At 40.4% G+C, this 19,630-nt stretch overlaps 2 protein-coding genes across 3 annotated transcripts; both read left to right on the top strand.

The window, feature by feature from the left end:
• The first annotated feature begins 37 nt into the window (after positions 1-37).
• nup43 (nucleoporin 43) lies at positions 38-4,767 on the top strand. The gene is made up of 8 exons (XM_084738064.1): positions 38-287; positions 1,031-1,153; positions 1,778-1,855; positions 2,603-2,765; positions 2,888-3,023; positions 3,128-3,279; positions 3,405-3,521; positions 4,213-4,767. Exons 1-8 carry the CDS (start codon positions 168-170, stop codon positions 4,440-4,442), a joined length of 1,119 nt encoding a protein of 372 aa, XP_084594190.1. The 5' UTR covers positions 38-167; the 3' UTR covers positions 4,443-4,767.
• A 1,167-nt stretch (positions 4,768-5,934) lies between these two features.
• lats1 (large tumor suppressor kinase 1) lies at positions 5,935-17,449 on the top strand. 2 transcript variants are annotated; one of them, XM_084737159.1, is made up of 8 exons: positions 5,935-6,117; positions 6,731-7,191; positions 8,418-8,529; positions 9,626-11,085; positions 12,977-13,559; positions 15,367-15,549; positions 16,284-16,390; positions 16,472-17,449. In XM_084737159.1, exons 2-8 carry the CDS (start codon positions 6,841-6,843, stop codon positions 16,982-16,984), a joined length of 3,309 nt encoding a protein of 1,102 aa, XP_084593285.1. In that variant the 5' UTR covers positions 5,935-6,117; positions 6,731-6,840; the 3' UTR covers positions 16,985-17,449. The 2 variants fall into 2 exon arrangements, with proteins under 2 accessions (XP_084593285.1, XP_084593284.1); XM_084737158.1 differs by having other exon boundaries at positions 6,734-7,191.
• The last annotated feature ends 2,181 nt before the right edge of the window (positions 17,450-19,630 follow it).

The raw sequence follows: 19,630 nt of genomic DNA on the forward strand, positions 1-19,630 counted from the left end.
AACACCTGAAAGCTGGTTCTGGGAACTACCGGAAAAAAGCAAAGAAGAAGAAGACGTAGCACGTACGAAGCAGCGGGCGCGTACAGTTGATAGTTTCCCATGAATGCTAAGCTAATATCATCAGTCGTTTTGTTTAATGAAAACTCGTCCGGTCTGTTTTTGTTTCAATGGAGAGTATAAATGCAAAGTACGTGTCCCAGAAAATCAGTAAAACAAGATGGAGACCAGTATCACACTCATCTTTACAGCAACCGGACATTTTTGCGACTGGCTCGTGGGATAACGAGGTGAGCAAGCTGTCAGTTAACGACACCAAACTTCTTTGAAAAATCACAGAAATTTGTGCGGTTTTGCTCATTGGTGGCTTCACACATGTCCTAACCATGAAAACACAACTGTAGACATTTTATGAATGGAAAGGTGTCATTTCGGCATGCAAACAGTCTTATTAAACTTCACCTTTTTTATTTACTATCAGTACATAAAGAATGCTAAGTTCCTGCCAAATTCAATGGCTACTGGCTAATAAGTCACTAAAGGATTTTGGTAATTATGACAGCTGGTTAGAACTACCTGTCAGTTAATTTGTTTTGTTATGTACTTGTTATCTGTTGAATACCACTAAGAAGGATAATTTAACAAAAAAAGAACTCCCTGTCAGCTGATCAGTGTTTCCCAGACTTTTTTTTTCTGGGGACCCACTTTTTAAAAATGTCATAGGACATTTTAATCTAATTCATAAATCAGACAAAATAAGGGTATTTATGTGGTATTAACAGGTTCTTGTTTTTCGTCTCATCACTACAACGATGTACACATTTTAAGTGTTTTATAAAAGGTGCACTGAGATATAAATCTAATTTGCAGAATTTCGTCTGTTCTTTTATTTATTTTTGGACGCAGATATAATCTCCTGTGACCCACCTGTGTGTCCTGACCCAGTCTTTGGGAGTGGCTGAGTTAGATTATATTCTGCTTGTTTTTTCCCTTTAAGTTGGACTTGAATAACACGTGTCTTTCTCTGTTGCAGGACAACAAGATCTATTTTTGGTCCATTGCGAATAATGGAAGTTCTGGCATGGACGATGGATTTGAAGGAGACCCACAGCTTCTGTGTGAACACAAGCATGATGGAGATGTTCTGGACCTTCAAGTAAGACACTCATGGAGATCCAAAATAATGTACCAGCCTGTAATTGGTACTAAAATTAAGTTCCCTCAGCTGTGCAGTTGTTGACCTCAAAGAGACGTTTGTCAATATGTAATGTAGGAATGCACCGATCCATGTTTTTCTCTCCTGGTACCAGTTATTATAGCTCAACTCCGGATAACTGCTGGTACTGAGTATTGTGTATCTCACTGCAGGAAATTTAATGGGATAATTTTTTATCTAAGGTAACACGAAGCCAGGGACTGTGGTGGCACAAAAAAAATCAGAATGAATGAAACTGATCATGGAAACACTGACTTTTATGACGTTTGATGAAGAAATTGTATTTAATGTGGATCGGTCACATCTGTCCAAAACCAAATCTGCCTTATCGGTGGATAGATTGATGGATAGAATCAGTGCATCCTTAATTCCATTATGTTAATTATGTTTTGCTGAGAATAAAGTACAAAATGGAGTTTGTTAGAAAAGTGAAATTAAAATGTTATTATTTGATCTTGAGATCAAGTATATACTTGTGATAATAATAATAATAATAATAATAATAATAATAATAGGGCTAATTTGACCCTTGTCCTTGTATGTTTGTTTGTTTTTTATTTGCAGTTTTTGGACCAAGACAGAATTGTCACAGCATCGTCAACTGGAGCAGTCACCATCTTCCGCCACCACCAAAACAGTCAGGTACGCGCTGGCTGAATTACGTCTTTCAGATACACAATCTTCACGTACAGCGAGCGTATCTCAGAGGTGGAAGTAAGTCACACATGTGCAAGTCTTAACCTTCAAGTCTCAAACAAGTCCCAAGTTAAGCAATTGAAGTCAAGTCATTGCTCAGGTCAAGCAAGTCACAAGTCAAGGTTTGAGTTTTTTTTTTTTTTTTTAAGAAAAAAAGTCCACAATCTCTGATTTCAGCTTCTTAAATGTGAATATTTTCTGTTTTCTTTTTTCCTCTCAGACAGTGAACTGAATGTCTTTGGGTTGTGGACAAAACAAGACATGAATGAATCTAAGTGTTATTATTTTTGGACTAGCCCCGGTCGTTATAACTGCTTTGTGTGTTGGCCTGTGTTGGTCTACACACAACAAATTTGTTATGTTAATCTGACTTAAGTATTTGACTCAAGCTCCACACGTCCTTATCCAGATTCAGAACAAGAATATGTTGTCACAAGCATGGATATATCTGTGCTCTTCTTACTTATCATAGCTACGAATAACTATGGGGTAGACTTACCTAACTTGTTTATAAGACTTGTTATCAAGTTAATGTTACGACATGTTATTAATGACTTTATTGACTCTTATTTAATAAGAGACTTGAACTGCTGTGCAAGAAAAATTAATGTTAGACAAACTCCTTAAATGACAGATTTGTGTGTTTGAAAATATTCTAATTTCCCACGTCTTCTCTCTCTCTCTCGACTACAGACGATATCGGTTTCTCAGAGCTGGGCAAGAGCACATCGTTACCCCTGCGACAACGCTCCCTGTACCGGTGTAGTGTGCAGCAGTCCTGAGATCGTCACAGTCGGTGAAGATGGCAGGATCATCGTCTTCAGAGCCGACAAGGAGGGAGTCACTCGGGTCATAGGTGAGATTAAGATTAAACTGCTGTAGCCAGACAATCATGTCACGTTAAAATACACACAGAATTACAATTCTTAGCATTTGATAGCATCTTTAAGTCATTGTTGACTGTTAAACCTTTCGCAGAGAATGCGGACAGCAGCACGATTCATGCTGTGACTTATCTGAGGACAACAGAGATTTTGACGGTGAACTCGATCGGCCAACTCAAGCTGTGGGATTTCAGACAACAGAGCAACTCGCCATCCCAGATTCTCTCCCTGTAAGATCTCCTCACGTCTCACAGAACAATCATATTTACCTGTTCTGCGCTTTGCTTAGTGCATTTTGTATTTAGGTGACTTTAGTACGTTGTTCTCTTCTCAGGTCAGGTGATAGAGTCCCTCTGCACTGCGTGGACAGACATCCGAACCAGCAGCACATCGTGGCCACAGGAGGGCAGGACGGCATGCTCTGTGTGTGGGACGTGAGACAAGGAAACACGCCCTTCTCGCTCATGGAGGCACACTCTGCTGAAAGTAAGACCTCATTCTGGTCGGATGATTTAATTTTTAAGAAGTCTTATATGGGAGGATGTATATTTCTCTTAAAGGAATGACTTTTGCTTTGTTTTATTTAAGTTTATCTATATTTTTCTGCACAGTGTGGGAGGTTCACTTCCACCCAACCAACCCAGATCACCTGTTCACCTGCTCAGAGGACGGTTCACTGCTGCACTGGGAGACGTCCTCACAGTCAGACATGCCTTCCTTCTTACAAGGTTCTTACAAGTATTCTGTCTGTTATTCAACTTAACTATTGGTATTTTCCAGGGACTTCCAAAATCAACAAAATGTTCTTTGTGGTAGCTTTAATTAGAAATAGGATACTGAGGCTACATTTTTTTTTTCTTTTTAATAAATTAAGCAGCAGACAATAAGGTTTTATTATTACAATAGTAATTTTTAATGAAAACAGGTTAAAACATTAGATGATATGTTTTGATATGATTTAGATTTATATAATTTTAGAAATTTAGTGGTGAAATGTTACTAAATACATTTAATAAAGTGCTGTAATTAAGCACGATTTTGAGGTACTTTATTCGAGTATTTCCATGTCAGGCTGTCAACGGTGACCTCTGACCTACTACAACCTAAACCAGTCACCAGATTTATCAGCACATACTTCATCAAGAGTTTCTGATTACATGACAGTAAAATCATTTTATCTAAACCGCAGCATCATAATTAATCATGGAATATTTCTGTGTTTCATGTATTAGTCACACAACCCCGTCTGTTATCTTTTGGTTGCCAGAGCGACTACAAAAACACTGAGTCAGCTTGCCAGGAGCTAAAGATCTGGCAAATCAACATGCTGAGGAAACTGCACGCTGACATGATTACAGTGCAGTAATCATAATAGTCCTCTAAAATATTAATAGAGACAGTTTTGTTGTTGTTTTCCAGGTGGCAGGAACAGCAGCATGATGTCTCGCAGTGCGATGGCTCCAGCTGGAGGGAACCAGTCCCTCATCAGCGCCTGGCTCAACGGAGACTCCAGTAAAGGCCGTCTGGAGACGACTCACATGCTGCCCAGCCAGACGCTGTCCGTCAACAGCCTGGATGTACTCGGACAGTGTCTTGTCTGCGGGACTGACGGAGAGGCTATTTTTGTCAACAGACAGGTCCCAGTTTAAAAGGTTCAGGTGAAGATCTTTATTTGAGGTTGAGACATGTTTTATTGTCTCTTTGATCACACAGGATGCCCAAAATAATTAATGTTCAGAAGTATTCTTGTGAAACTTTGGCTCTACTTCTGTATTTGTCTGTCATGCAGTATAATGTTGCATACACATTATATTATATCTGGGTATTTCTACTGCAGCTGGAGTGACGGCTCGTCATGGATCAAGACTGTTTTAGGTCATTCCAAACAGAATTTCAATACAGGGGTGCTTTTGTATGGATGTCATTTAAAACTGTTTCAAAATAAGTAAATAAAACACATTTATACAAATGTCATCTGAGTCAACTGATGGTTTCGTTAAAATATAAATCCAGGCAAGTTCAAGCTTTGTGTTTTTTGTTTCAACAAGGGATGTAATGCAAATACTGCCACCCTTTTAGAGCGCATTTTAATGAAAACTATGGCTGCAGTCATGGTGTACCTGCTTGTTTCCTATTAATCTGTCACATTTAGTTCATGTTACCGCTGCTGAACTTAACATTAAAATTTTATAAAGGAGCTGCAGATGAATAGATGGTCCAGAGGTGAAGTGAAGGATGATGGGGAAAGACAAAAACAAAATCATGCATGATCCAAATGACTTAAGTGATGTTTCCCGGTCTTTTTAAATGAAAGTCTTTTTTTATGATTTTATTTCTTTATATTGCATAGACATTACTCATTCCTTTACCCCAACCCTTGTCTCCAACACATAACATACAGTACACATACAACATCCTCTCAGATTATACTTAATTAGTACCAACAGACCATCAAAGCCAAAGCAGCTTAAAGGATCAAGCAATTGTCCTGCTAAAGGAGGATAAACAACAGTCGGAGGGGCTTTTTTTAAACACCTGGAAACTCAAAATATGATTTCAGAACTATAACTGATCTATAATGTACGAGAAAATAATTAAATTAGTTAAAACGTACAACAAAAACCAAAATGGAGGGAAATTAAAGAAGAATTTAAAAATGTAAAAAGTTCAGGGTCTGCTAAACAGTTGAAGTCAAGTTGACATGTAATAATCTAAAGTTTTGCAAATTCATAATTAGTGGTCAAGTCTGTTTTAAAATAAAAAATAAATAAATGAATTACATAAATAAATACATTTTGAAAAATACAAAAGGTGGGCTGTCTTTTAAACTATACTATTTTATGGATATGATATAGTGCTAAAATATCAATCAAGTTAATTATGTGAGAAGAAGAAGAAATTGAGACGGGTTTGTGAAAAAATCAATAATGAATAAATAAACTTTTTGTGATTGTGAGGAGGAAATATTGAATAAGTGTTTGTAAATTGTTTTCATGCTTCTTTTTTGATTTACAGAAGAAGCCTTCAGACAATTTTAATAAAAGATACCATAACATAGATTGATATTACTTATTACTTTGCTGCTTTTATTGTGAAATCTGCACTAACCGGAAGTGTGTCGCAGTCCTTCCGTGTCTGACTTGTTGCTGTTGTACTTGTCATTCAGACATCCCAGGAATTCAACACGACTAGGAACCAGCCAGCTCGGCTCAACAAGGACATTTTAAGTTCAGATCGCGTCCTTGTCGCCGAGAAAGGTCAAGGAAATATATTTTGTTGTCAAAATAGGAAAAGTTTGGAGAAACGCGGCAGCTACAGACCCTGGTAAGTTGTCAGAGACGGCTAAGAGCTAACAGCTAACTAACTGCTGCCAGTTGTCTGTCCGAGCTAGCAGCTAATTCGCAACCTGTTGTTGAATTAGCTTAGCAGCAAATGGATGCCTTTAACACACAGGCCGCGGAGGAGCTGCTGCGCCGTTTGATTTCATGCAAAGTTAAATAGTGATAACTCCAGTTTGCAGCTCACGAGTCGCTATTTGTCGGAGATATTTAGGTTAATGTGACAAATAAGTCTAATTTGAGCGCACTTAACGCAGAAGAATTAGCGTCAAAGGAGCGCTCTGTTAGCCGAGTTGCTAACGACGCTAGCAAGTGGACGGTGTCTTGTTTTGTGAAGGTGTACTTTATCTTTTGAGGCACATTTATCAACTTTAAAGCTTTGAACAGCGAGTTTATCTTAAAGTGACATGGACAAAATTAGAGAAGCTCAAAATTAAAGCTTTTATCAGATATAAGGGCATATACCTCTCAAAATTAACACTTATATTAATCTTCATGTTGCTAATATAATCTGCAAATTAGTATGTTCTTCATCAGCTAAAATGACATTAATTTTGGTTGTCTGCTCATCTTAAATTGCTTTTGTACATTTCTGTCAGCAGCATGCAGATGTGAGGACAGACATCAGAGACCCTGCCATCCTCTGCTGCAGCCCTGGACTGAGTGACATCTTCTTCATCCCCTTCATTGTCATCATACATGCTCTTACATGAAGAGAGGGGAGAAACCCGAAGGATACAGACAGATGAGACCCAAAACATTTCCCACCAGTAACTACAGCGGCAACAGCCAACAGATGCTGCAGGAAATAAGGAACAGTCTACGCAACCTGTCCAAACCCTCTGACCCACCTAAAGTGGACATTGGTGGAGCTGGAAAAATGCTTCCTGAGGACCCAAGGACCCAACAGGGGCGTTGCAGCAACCCCAAAAACCCCTACCACAAGGCCTTACAGGAGATCCGCAAATCCCTGCTGCCTTTTGCTAATGAGCCCAGCACTTCAGGCCCTGAGGTGAACAAACATATGTCACAGGAACCCCCGTTTGTCGGGTTTGAGGAGGTGAGATGAGTTGTTTTTGTCACCGAGACGGGTTGTTGTGGAGGTATTTTGTTCTAAACATAACTCTGTAATAGAGAATAATCACTCAGTACGCTTTGTTTAATGGGGAATTATGTGAAAAATGAAAAGTATGCAAAGTGGAACGACGAGCTTGTGCAGGTGACAATAGCAAAGAAGTTTCTCAGTTGGCAGCTGCCACTTGTTTTGAGCAAGTGCATGCAATCCAGGTATGAAGTGGCACAGTGTGTACTGCAGTGATTTTTAGTTGTAACCAAAACAAACCTGTTGAGGGGAAAAAACCTAAACTTAACAAATTAATTAATTATACAGCAACTATTGTGATATTGTGTATTATTTTTTAAGCAAACTCTCAAAACAGTCTTTGGGTAAAGCTTTTCCAAAATGCGGATTTGCTGTTTTTCTGGGTTTTCTATCGTTGTAAATTGAACATTTTTGGGTTTTGGATTGTTGGTTTGACAAAATAAGACATTCAAAGATGTCACCTGGATCTCGGAAATAGTGGTGGACATCTTTCACTGTTTTTTCACATTTTATAGACCAAAAGATTGAGTAAAAGAAAATCACATTTATCTTAACTTGTTTATTTGCACAATGAAAAAGCAGCTGAAACTCAACAAAAAAAAATAAAGGAAGCCAGGTGTGCAGGTGAAATTTCAAAAACAATCCTAGAGGCCTATAGAAGAAATCTGACTTCTTTAAGCATAAAACCCAAATGAAATCATGTCATGTAATCAAAAGTAAGCAAACAAGCAACCATATGATCAAAAAGCAAGTAAAAAGTAGACACCATTTGCCAAGGAACCAACATAAAATAAGTAAAATAATGCAGTGAGGGCAAGTGTGTATAAATTATTGTGTATGTGTTTTTGCACACATACAGAAGCACACTTGTGTTCAGTCAACTCCTTATGAAAGAGAGAGAGAAAGGTTAATAACTGTTACACGGGATCACTTTGGTTCATCAAACAGGTCCTAAGCCTATATTTGAAATTCTTAATTAAAGAAGACTGAAATGCAGTATGAATACATCTTTCCCACACTGTCCAATAATGTGCAGTTTAATCAAAAATGAGAATAATAATTTGGAACTTTTTGCCAGTTCACGTGATTTATTTTTAAGACTAACGATGCAAGAACTTTGTAGCAAAATATTTACTCCTATGCTAAATTTATTTACTCACTTTTTTTTTTTACTTCTTAAACAGGGCAACAGTCGCAGTGTGGGGGTAGATTACATGAGTAAAATGAGCTACCAGGACCCCATGAGGGAGCAGATGGCTGTTGCCAACCCCAACGCTACGGGTCTGAAAGCCCCAGGTATGTAACTGTCCGCTGGGACTAAATGCTTTTATTTTCCGTCAAGGTGTGTTCATTCAGCCTTGATATTGTCTGCAGGATTTGGGACATTTGCTAAAAGAAATGACAATAAACGCTGACAAATAGAGGATGAGTCACAGCAGCACGTAATGGAAGAAGTTGACTGGATATTAGGTTTTTGGTTTTCGTTCATTATGAAAGTAACAGTACATTCATAGATAGACGTGTTACAATATGTTAGCAATCATTGTTATTATCAGCAGGTGGTGTTTGAGTTTTGACAGTCTGGACCTGAATTAAAAAACAAAACAAAAAACACAAGATAAGGGAATACTCAAGTCAAGTGTATCTTACAACAAGCCGTTGTTATACAGCATTAGTCTTCAAATTTTTTTAAATCATTCCTATTGCATTTAATAACATTGTACACACCAAGTTGTGGTGATCTGCTGTAAATATTGTTTGTTTTCTATCTTAATACATTGATTTCACACCCCTTTCACACCTCCTTTCTCCACCAATGAGAGTCTTGCAAACACCGGGGTAATCTGTCCTTCCTCTTTTAAATATGGTGATGACAAAAACAAGATTAATGGGAGATTGCCACAAAGTTAATCACTGAGAGGACACCATTCCTATGTGTGTGAGTGTTACATACTGTACACAGTCAGAGGTTGCATTACACTTTCTTGTCTGTCATTTTGGCAGACAGGGTCATAAAAGTTTCATCATAATCTGTTCTAGTTTTAATCATTTTGATTTATTTTGTGTGATGATAAGATGTAGCATATTTCATAGCAATATTATTATATTGCTATTAAATGTAATTCATTTTCGTTTGTGCTGGTCAGAGTGATGCAGTCTGCAGCTCTTTTGTCAACAGCACATAAGCACTCTGGTCTTCTCTGATTTCAGCTTCTTAAATGTGACTTATTTTACTCCTCTATGATGGTAAACTGAATATCTTTGGGTTAAGAATGTCATGCTTATGCTTTGGGAAACAAGGATTTGCATTTTCACCATATTCTGACATTTTAAAACAAACAACTATTAATCACCTTAATTGTATGTTTGATATTTTTTATATTTTCAATAGGAGCTCCTCATATCCAGCAGGCTGTGCTGAGGAGGCCGAGCTGGAAAGGCTCTAAGGAGTCTTTGGCTCCTCGACACGGTCCTCTCATGGTGGATGGGATGATGTACCGCTCAGACAGCCCAGGACCACCTCCTGCCTTCCCACAGGGTCACCCAGCTAACAGCCAGAGAGTCAATCCACCGCTGCCGCCTCAGGTCCGCAGTGTCACACCTCCTCCAAACCGCGGTGCTATGCCTCCTGCACCGTCCTGGGACAGCAACCCGTCAACCAAGCGCTACTCTGGCAACATGGACTACCTTGTACCCCGTATCTCTCCAGTACCCCAGGGGGCGTGGCCTGATGGGTACCCAGCTGCGGCACCTCAGAACCAGCGCGGGATCAGCCCGGTGCCTGTGGGCCACCAGCCCATCATAATGCAAAACACTGGGGGGAGTAAGTTCACCTTCCCCTCTGGCTGGTCTCAGAGTGGCTCCCCTCAGCCAGACTACATGGCGGGGGGCAGCAGACAGCCTCCACCCCCGTACCCGGTCAATCAGAGCAGCCGGCACAGTCCCACCGACCAGCAGATGCAGGCAGGAGGACCTGCATCGTCTCCCTCTTACGTCAACGGTGGAAACATCCCTCAGTCCATGATGGTTCCCAACAGGAACAGTCACAACCTGGACATGTACAACATCGGTCCTCCTCAGTCCTGGTCCCAGGCTCCTCTGGCCCCCAACCAGTCCCAGTCTTCCCCCGGGAACAGCAGCAACCAGGATCTGTCCCCGTCATGGCAGCACAACATGCCGGTCCGCTCGAACTCCTTCAACAACCACCAGCTGAACGGCAGACCAGCTCACCCAGCCAGCTCCCAGCCCTCCGCCACCACGGTCACCGCCATCACCCAGGCCCCCATCCTGCAGCCGGTCAAAAGCATGCGTGTCCAGAAGCCTGAGCTACACACAGCGGTCGCACCTACACATCCACCGTGGATGCAGCAGGCCCCGCCCCCTCCAGCCGCCCCTGCTTACCAAGAACCCTCAGCCCCTGTACCTCAGATCCCTGTCGTAGCAGAAGTCCCCAGCTACCAGGGCCCCCCTCCACCCTACCCTAAACATCTCCTCCAACAGCAGGCTGCACCCTCCCCCCCTGCCTACGACCCGGGGGCCACTAAGCTCGGCACAGGTAGAGAGGAGCCTGCTGAAGAGGAGAGCGGCGCCGGCGATGGCTCCCGAGACAAAACGACAGAACCCCCCGAAAGCACGGCAGCAACAGAGAAAGAGAAGAAGCAGATCACAACATCGCCTGTTCCCGTCCGCCGGAACAAGAGAGACGAAGAGCGGAGAGGGGAGTCTGGGAGAGTGGCGCTGTACTCCCCCCAGGCCTTCAAGTTCTTCATGGAGCAACATGTGGAGAACATCCTGAAGAACCATCAGATGAGGATTCGCAGGAGGAAGCAGCTGGAAAGTGAGATGCAAAGGGTGAGAATATCAACAACCACAGTCTCATCATTTTCTTAATGAATATGAATATCTGTCACTCTTTCCGAACTTTTTTCTCCCTATCTTATAGGGATGTCACAACACCCAAAATTTAGCAATCAATAGCAGCAAAAATTCAAAACATCCAAAAAAAAGTCAGCCATTATTATTTTTCTTTGCCACCAGAAATGAAAAACCTTCTGAGCTTTTAGAACAAAACACTGAGATGGATATTTACTAAGCAAAGTGATTTTCTGCTGCTGAACTTTGAACATGAGTTGAGGTCAGAGGGCAGCAGTAGTTTACATGTGGTGACAGACGATTAGTCTGGAAATATTTATTTAAAAGTCTAATCTTATGTTTTGATGATAGAAGAGGAGGAGTACGGCATCAGGACGGTAGAGCTATGAGCTGTGGTGACATGACATTAGCCTAAACACAGCGGTCTTTAACATTAAGTTATTGAAAGTATTGTGAAACATAGTTGGCTTACAAAGCAATGCCGACTGAAATTCAAACACTCAAACAAAAATGATGGTACTGTGCACTTCAGGATAACAAGGAAAACACGTTAATGTAACATTGAAAGTCATTCATTATCTGTGTGTCTGTTTGAAGTGTTTCCTCCTTTCATCTGAAAAGTTAGATGGCACTGATTGAATATTGTTTTTTGTGAATTTATTATTAATCCCTGATGATGTGCCTGAAATGCAAAATACTCTATTTACTGTTTTTCTGTTAAATGAGGTGAAGTGGAGTTCTTCTTCAACCTTCCATTAAGACTAGACAGACTAGAATAATTGTCGACAAATATGCTGTCTCGCCAGGTCCGTGATTATGCCTTCTTGTAACCTACGGTAGTGTAGGAAAATTGTTACTGGGCTCGACAATAAGGATTACCTGCTTGCCTGGGGCAAGTAAAATGCCATGCCTGGGCAAGCAGATTTAAACTATTTTGATAATTGATTAATTGTTTAATTAGTTTTTGTGCAAAATGGCAGAAAATGCTGTTTTCAGCCTCTCAAATTTGGACATTTCTCGCTTTTTGTTGTTTAATATCATATTAAACTGAATGTCTTTGGTTTTTAGATGGACAAAATGAGACATTTAAAGGCCTTTGGACTTTGAAAAACTGGGATGGACATTTTTCATTACCTCTGGCATTTTATAGATGTTGCAGCCCCAGATTCAAAATATGACAATTTTTGAATTTTAGTCTTTGTTGTCATTTAATAACGGTTAATAAAACAATTTCTACAGGGATTTGAAAAATTGACTTTGAGCAAGTAGATTTCTGAGCCACCTGTCTGACAAACGTTAACTTTGAATGCTGGAGTACCGACACATTTCCAGAATTTTTGCATCTACTTGGTTGTGAATTTTGGTTGTCGTGACATCTCTACTTTCTTGTCATTGCTGTATTATCTGTCCTGAGATTTTGTCTTTTTCACGCTGTTCTTTCTCCTCCTTTTCTCTCCTCGCTGTCACTAACAGCTGATCTGAAAAGGTAAAGGTATCTCTGCTGCCCTGTGACACTGTAATAGTCCACAGAAATCAGTTATTCAAGTAAGCTCGTGTTGAGAGATTTTAAATGTTACATGCAGCATGTTGTGGCTGAAGGAAATGCATGCCACTATCATCTCACTGATCATGTCACTGCTCAAGCATCTTTGTTTTGGACTAAAGTGATGATTAACATGTGAGGAAAATATAGTATGTTTGCATTTATGAATCATTTTAAAATCATTTTGCACTGGTTTCCTTCAGTTCATTCCTTTGAATGCCAGTTTATATCTAACCAGGACTACATGTGTGTTTTGATGCCACATTTTTGAGCCATTTTAAGATGATTTGAGCCGTTAAATCACTTTTGGCTCTGTCCTGTGCTCAGGTGGGTTTGTCTTCAGAGGCTCAGGAGCAGATGCGTATGATGCTCTGCCAGAAAGAGTCCAACTACATCCGGTTAAAGCGGGCCAAGATGGACAAATCCATGTTCAAACGGATCAAGACCCTCGGAATCGGAGCCTTCGGCGAGGTGTGCTTGGCCAGAAAAGAGGACACAGGAGCGCTGTACGCCATGAAAACGCTCCGTAAGAAGGACGTGCTGCTGAGAAACCAGGTGGCCCACGTCAAGGCGGAGAGGGACATCCTGGCCGAGGCCGACAACGAGTGGGTGGTGCGTCTCTACTACTCTTTCCAAGACAAGGACAACCTGTACTTCGTCATGGAGTACATCCCAGGAGGGGACATGATGAGCCTTCTCATCCGGCTCGGCATCTTCAAAGAGGAGCTGGCCCAGTTCTACATCGCAGAGCTCACCTGTGCCGTGGAGAGCGTCCACAAGATGGGCTTCATCCACCGAGACATCAAGCCCGATAACATCCTCATAGACCGAGACGGACACATAAAGCTGACCGACTTTGGCCTTTGCACCGGCTTCCGCTGGACGCACGACTCCAAGTATTACCAGAGTGGTGGGTCTCACTTTTTTAATATTTAACAGTTCATCCAAAATTTTAAATTTACCCTCTGATATACAATATATACCATACATTCTCAAAAAGCCTGTATTAAAATGTAAAAACTGACAGGTAACTGCTCATTGCGATTTCCCAGAACCTCAGTTCACATCTTCAAATCTCGTTTCATCCGTCCATCGTCAAAAGAGTGTTTGTTGGTGATTAGCTTTTCAAAAACTGTTTGCTCTCCCACCCGCTGCACACACACACAGAATCACGTGCAAACTAACTGCATCATAATTAAATTTAGGTTGACGAACCTGATGAGTTCTTCATCAAAGTAAGCTGATTTAATAAAAAAGACCAACTCAGTTAATGCGATGAGTCACTTTACTCAAAGTGAGGATTTTGTTTGAGGATTTATTTGCTTCATAAAATATGACAACACATATTCAAAGCTTCACTTGAAAGACTGGATACAAGCTTCACATGTAAACAAATGACGGTCGGTGCTGCACTGATCTGTTGTATAGTGGCTCCTGTAATGTTCCACAACATTATTCATCAGGTCAGAAAGTTTAAATTACAACATAGATGCTACTGAAAATGAATCAGAATCAGGAATACTCAGTTGATCCCCGGGGGAAGTTGTTTTCGTTACAGTTGCTCTGATTCAATAATAGAAGTATATATAAGCATATTGAAAAAAATAATAAACAGAAATTGTGTATGTAATAATATGTGCATTATACCACTATATACAACAATATAGAAAGAATCGTGTTAAAAATGTGTAAACAACAAAAATATATACAACAGTGGTGCACATAATAGTGTAAGTCAACGATAATGCTGAAGATGGGGAGAAGCGAGATATTATCAATTAATTTGCCAGTTGTTTTCTTTATTAGTTGTAGCTGTTTGAAATGTCAGAAAATGGTTAAAAATGCACATCACAAAAGTGTATCAGCTAATGCACATCTCTAAATGGACATTAAATATTAAATTTACTCTCACAGATGACTATTTACATTTGAGAGGCTGGAATCAGTGAAATGGGGGAAATTTGTTTTAGAAAATGGAATTAAATCGACTTGGTCATCAAATTCTTTGCAGATTAATTTTCTGTCTGTATTATTGGTTTAACAGCCTTAATCATTTTAAATGTATCGGGTAGGTTTTAAGTCTTAATTGTACTAAATTAATGAAAGTGAAAAAAATATTCAGTTACTTTACAAACAGAGCTGCAACGATTAATCGATTATTAAATTAATCACCCAGCATTTTGATAATCAATTAATAATTCTGAGTCATTAAAAAATGTCTAAATTCTCTGATTTCAGTTTCTCAAATGTGAATATTTTCTTGTTTCTTTAGTCCTCTGACAATAAACTAAATATCTTTGTGTTTTTGACATAACAAGACATTTGAGGATGTCACCTTGGGGCTTTGGAAAACACTGATCAGCATCTTTTGCCACTTTCTGACATTTTCTGGACCAAACCACAAATGAACCAGATTAATCAATAATGAAAATAACTGTTAATTGCAGTCAGCTTTGTGGCTGTTAAAGTTTCCAGCAGAACACAAACAGTTTTATGTAAAAATGTGGAGCTCCTTCAACCTGCCAAGAATAAATTTCTCTACTGTTAAACCTTCTGTATGAAAATTAGTAGAAACTTGTCAATTAGCAGTTTGACACTTGGTTTTCAAAAACTCAGATTCTTTGAATTGTTTAAAAGTTCATTCATGTATGTGGCAGAAAACCTCAGCAGTGTAATGAGTAAAGTCATGAGCGTTTCGTTCTGCGTTCTTCGTCCAGGTGACCATGTGAGGCAGGACAGCATGGACTTCAGTAAGGAGTGGGAGGATCCAGCCAACTGTCGCTGCACGGACCGTCTGAAGCCTCTGGAGAGGAGGAAGGCCCGGCAGCACCAGCGCTGTCTGGCTCACTCACTGGTGGGGACGCCCAACTACATCGCTCCAGAGGTGCTGCTCCGAACAGGTACGGTCGACCACAGCTGTATTGTTTTTGTCTTTCCTGAATGTGGCTGGTCTCGTTTCACCAAAGTGTGTGATTTTAAGCGGTGGTACCATGAGTCTGCAGAAAGTCGGGAAAATGCTTCATTTTAACTGTTAGATTTGCGAGGTTTGGAATATGATTGAATTTTAATGTCCACCTTAAAACGTGCTACATACTCTGGTGTTTCATCTCCATGTCACCCAAAAATCTTTTATTGAAACTCCAACTGGGACGAGGGCTTAATGGTGCATTCAAGTCCACCTCGTAACTTCTGAAATCTATACTGGAATGGCCATAAAAACAGTAAAGTTTCTCTTTCTCTTGTTTAACTTGCCTTTCTTGATGAAATATAAAGGTCAACATTTAATATATATATATTTAATAATTACAAGTTTAAAAAAAACACTGAACTGGTTTCATATTTTACAAAGAAAAGCATGAAATCTTCACATTTTAGAAGTCAGGACCAGCAAATAAGCATTTTTTGTGTTGAAATTAACAGAAACATTCAATTATCAAAATAGCATATATTTTTCTGCCTCTCATTTGTTACAGCTCTACTGAGGAAATAAGCAACAGCTGATTTTGTCTGTAGTTCTGCTTTCAAATAAAACTTATAACTTAAAACGCTTTGTAACTGATTGACTGTAAAGTTTAAGCCCCTCCTTCCTCAGCGATGTTGTTGCAGTGTGACTGATGTGTTTAATCTCCTCCAGGATACACCCAGCTCTGTGATTGGTGGAGTGTTGGTGTGATCTTGTATGAGATGGTTGTCGGACAGCCTCCCTTCTTGGCGACCACGCCCCTGGAGACTCAGCTGAAGGTATGTGAAGCACCTGCACCGAAATGTTGTGTATCTGCAGGCTTCATTGTTTCTTAGTGTCGTCTCTGCTGTTGTAAACAGGTGATAAACTGGAAGAGCATGCTGCACATTCCCCCGCCAGCCAAGCTCAGCCCCGAGGCGTCAGATCTCATCGTCAAACTGTGCCGCGGCCCAGAGGACCGCCTCGGCAAGAACGGCGCAGACGAAATCAAAGCTCACCCGTTCTTCAAGACGATCGACTTCTCCAGCGACCTTCGGCAGCAGGTGGCGCCCTACATCCCCACCATCGCTCACTCCACAGACACCTCCAACTTCGACCCTGTGGACCCGGATAAAATGTGGAGCAGCGACAGCGACGGCGAGGACAACCTCAACGACACCCTCAACGGCTGGTTCCGCAACGGCAAGCACCCCGAACACGCCTTCTACGAGTTCACCTTCCGCCGCTTCTTCGACGACAACGGCCACCCGTACAGCTGCCCCAAACCCATCGAGTACGAGGGTTACAACGGGGACGAGGCGGACTCGGAGGGCGCGGCGCAGGAGGCGGCCGGCAGCTCGGCGCCTCAGGGCCGAGACCTGGTCTACGTGTAGCGTCTGAGCCGACCTGCGCCGCTTTGTACATAAACGCGTTTGTTTGTGGAGGGTGTTTGTGTGTGTGAAGGGGACTGAAACGGTACAGCATTTAATCCTGGAACATAGGAACGTATGTTTGTAGGAGCAGTCGGAACACTCTGCAGCACACGGTCACATCAACAGACTTTTATTTTGAAACACTACAAGTTAAAGGAATAGTTCAGCATTTTGGGATGCTTATTCACTTTCTTAACGAAAGATGAGACAAGAAAATTGATAGTACTCTCATGTTCGTACGGTAAATATGAAGCTACGGCTTAAAAACACTAGAAACGGGGGGAAACTCTCTGTTAACACTACAGAACAGTAAAATAAGGCGAGGGAAAAAAACTTTTCTTACCATGTTTGCGTGTGTAGATGTGGGTTTGGGGTCACATCGGCTATCGTCTGGCGACAGTTTAGCCTCTGTGTGTGGTGGCCAATATTTCCGGGCCTCAAGTGAAGCCAGATGATTTTGGAGAAACGGATATCTGGCTCAAGACTTCCTCTTCCCTGCGCTGTCATCGTTTACAGTCCATTAGCAACTTGAGACATGAGAATGGAGCTGAGAGGCGACTTCTGTGACCGGGTTGTTTCACAAGAATGAATACAGATAATTTTTTAAAAAGCAATCTGATGCATTAAGAAATTCAGCCAATGCTTTCCGCTTCCGTTGCTCTCCAAATAGTCCCAAACATGACCCCCCTGTAAAACCACGTCGCTTACTTACACTTTGCTTTTTGTACTGCACAAACAAATATAGCACGTTATTTAGTGAACTTTAGAGCGTCTGGTTGGTAGATTTTGCTACCTTTGGACGAAGGCTTAAAAATTTGCAAAAAAAAACAAAACAAAACATTGCGATTATTTTCTCAGGTGTTTTGTTGCATTTCATTTTCACTGAAAAAAATCTAAAAATGGTGGATATTTGCACGCTGGTGCGTCTCTGTAGCACCACAGTTCCTTACTTTCCCCAGTGTCCAGTCTTTGTGCTAAGCTAACCGGCTGTTGGCTGCAGCTTTGTATTTACCGTACAGACATTAGACTTTTATCGATCTTCTTATCCAACTCTCAACATGAAAGCAGATGAGTGTTTGTTTGTTTTTTCACAAGATGTTGAACTGTTCCTTTAATGTGTGAAAGGTACACTGTTACGATGTGTTCTGAGGAACGGAAAGCAGAGGAGAAAAACTATCAGGGTGCTCTCTTTGACGACTTATCGCAAAAAAAAAAAACCCTTAAAAGCCTTAATTTATTTAAGAAAACTGTAACTGGTGATGCTAGTGTAGATGCTGTTTGAGTGTGGGAACTTGTGTTGTTGGAATTACATTTATTGGTTAAAAAAAATCGTCTTAATTTATATTTTAATGTCTGTTGCAATGGGGGATTTAGTGTCGTGACTCATAGAAATTTGCAGGGATAAATTGCTCTAATTATTCATTGCTGTGCCTTTTTTTGATCTTTTTTTTTGTTGTTGTTGTTTATCTTTCACCAAATATAAAGAGGGTTAATAATCAGACTGGCATTTTAAAATGAGAGTAGCAGTAGCTGATTGAACTACAGTAGCCTTTTGTTGTTTTATTTTTCTAATTTATACCTAAAATGTATTTATAAATTAAGTTGTATACAGTTGATGTAAATATTTTTTCTCTTCCCTGTCAGCTGATTTTGTTGTTTTTTTTTCCTTAGGGCAGGCCCTCGTCAGTGTCCACTGCTGCTGCCTTCTGTTAATAATAATAATAATGATAACAATAATAATAATAATGTTGTGTGTTTTTGTCTCTTATACACACAAAGTACCTGCAAACACTAATCCACAGGACTCTAAATACATTTAATTATTTCGTTAACACTCAGACTTCATGCTCGTCTCTCAACCAAAGCACTAAATAGGTGGGTTTTAACTTTTCTTCTGCAATAACCCACGTTTAGAAAATAACGATCACAAGACCATGAGACTAGTTATTGTGGCGTTTAAACACTATCAAACAGAAATGTCTTGCTTGCTTTAGTACTCTGCATCATGTCCAAGGATCTGGGGGAGGATTTAAAACTAAAAACCAGCTCCTTCAGATTAATTTTCTTATTTCCTGTCTTTGAGAAACACTACGGCTGACTGTCACGTGCCTCTGTACTGATTTAAAAAACAAAAAACAAAACTGGATTTGATGGACTGACGGTGGAGAGACGCTCTGTTCTCCATCACATATCACGGTGATTTTTGTAACCCGCTGTACTTTTTCTTTGTGTTTGGGAAAAGATCTCTGAATGTAGTTATTATGGACTTTAATGGTGACCACTGGCATTGTGCACTGGTTTTGTGTTTTCGTTGTTAAGTGAGAGAATTTTATTTTTGTGTACATTGTTGCTCTGGGAGGTTGGGTACAGGGAAGAGGGTGATAAATAAAGAATGTAAAGAACAAAACATGTTTTACATGCACACCAACCGTGTCGTATTGTTATTAGTGTTGGACTGGTGATTTACTCCGTTTTCCAGTTTTCCTCCTGGCTTTTGTTAAGCAAAGGGTTTACAATCATTTATACTTATTCTTATCTAAAATAAAAGTAGAGTTTCTATGTTTTGGAGCTGAAAAATCATTGGCCACCTGTTATATTCAGATATTT

This window comes from Lutjanus erythropterus, chromosome 15 (genome assembly GCF_056507025.1).
Source record: "Lutjanus erythropterus isolate fLutEry1 chromosome 15, fLutEry1.hap2, whole genome shotgun sequence".
Taxonomy (NCBI): Eukaryota; Metazoa; Chordata; class Actinopteri; order Lutjaniformes; family Lutjanidae; genus Lutjanus; species Lutjanus erythropterus.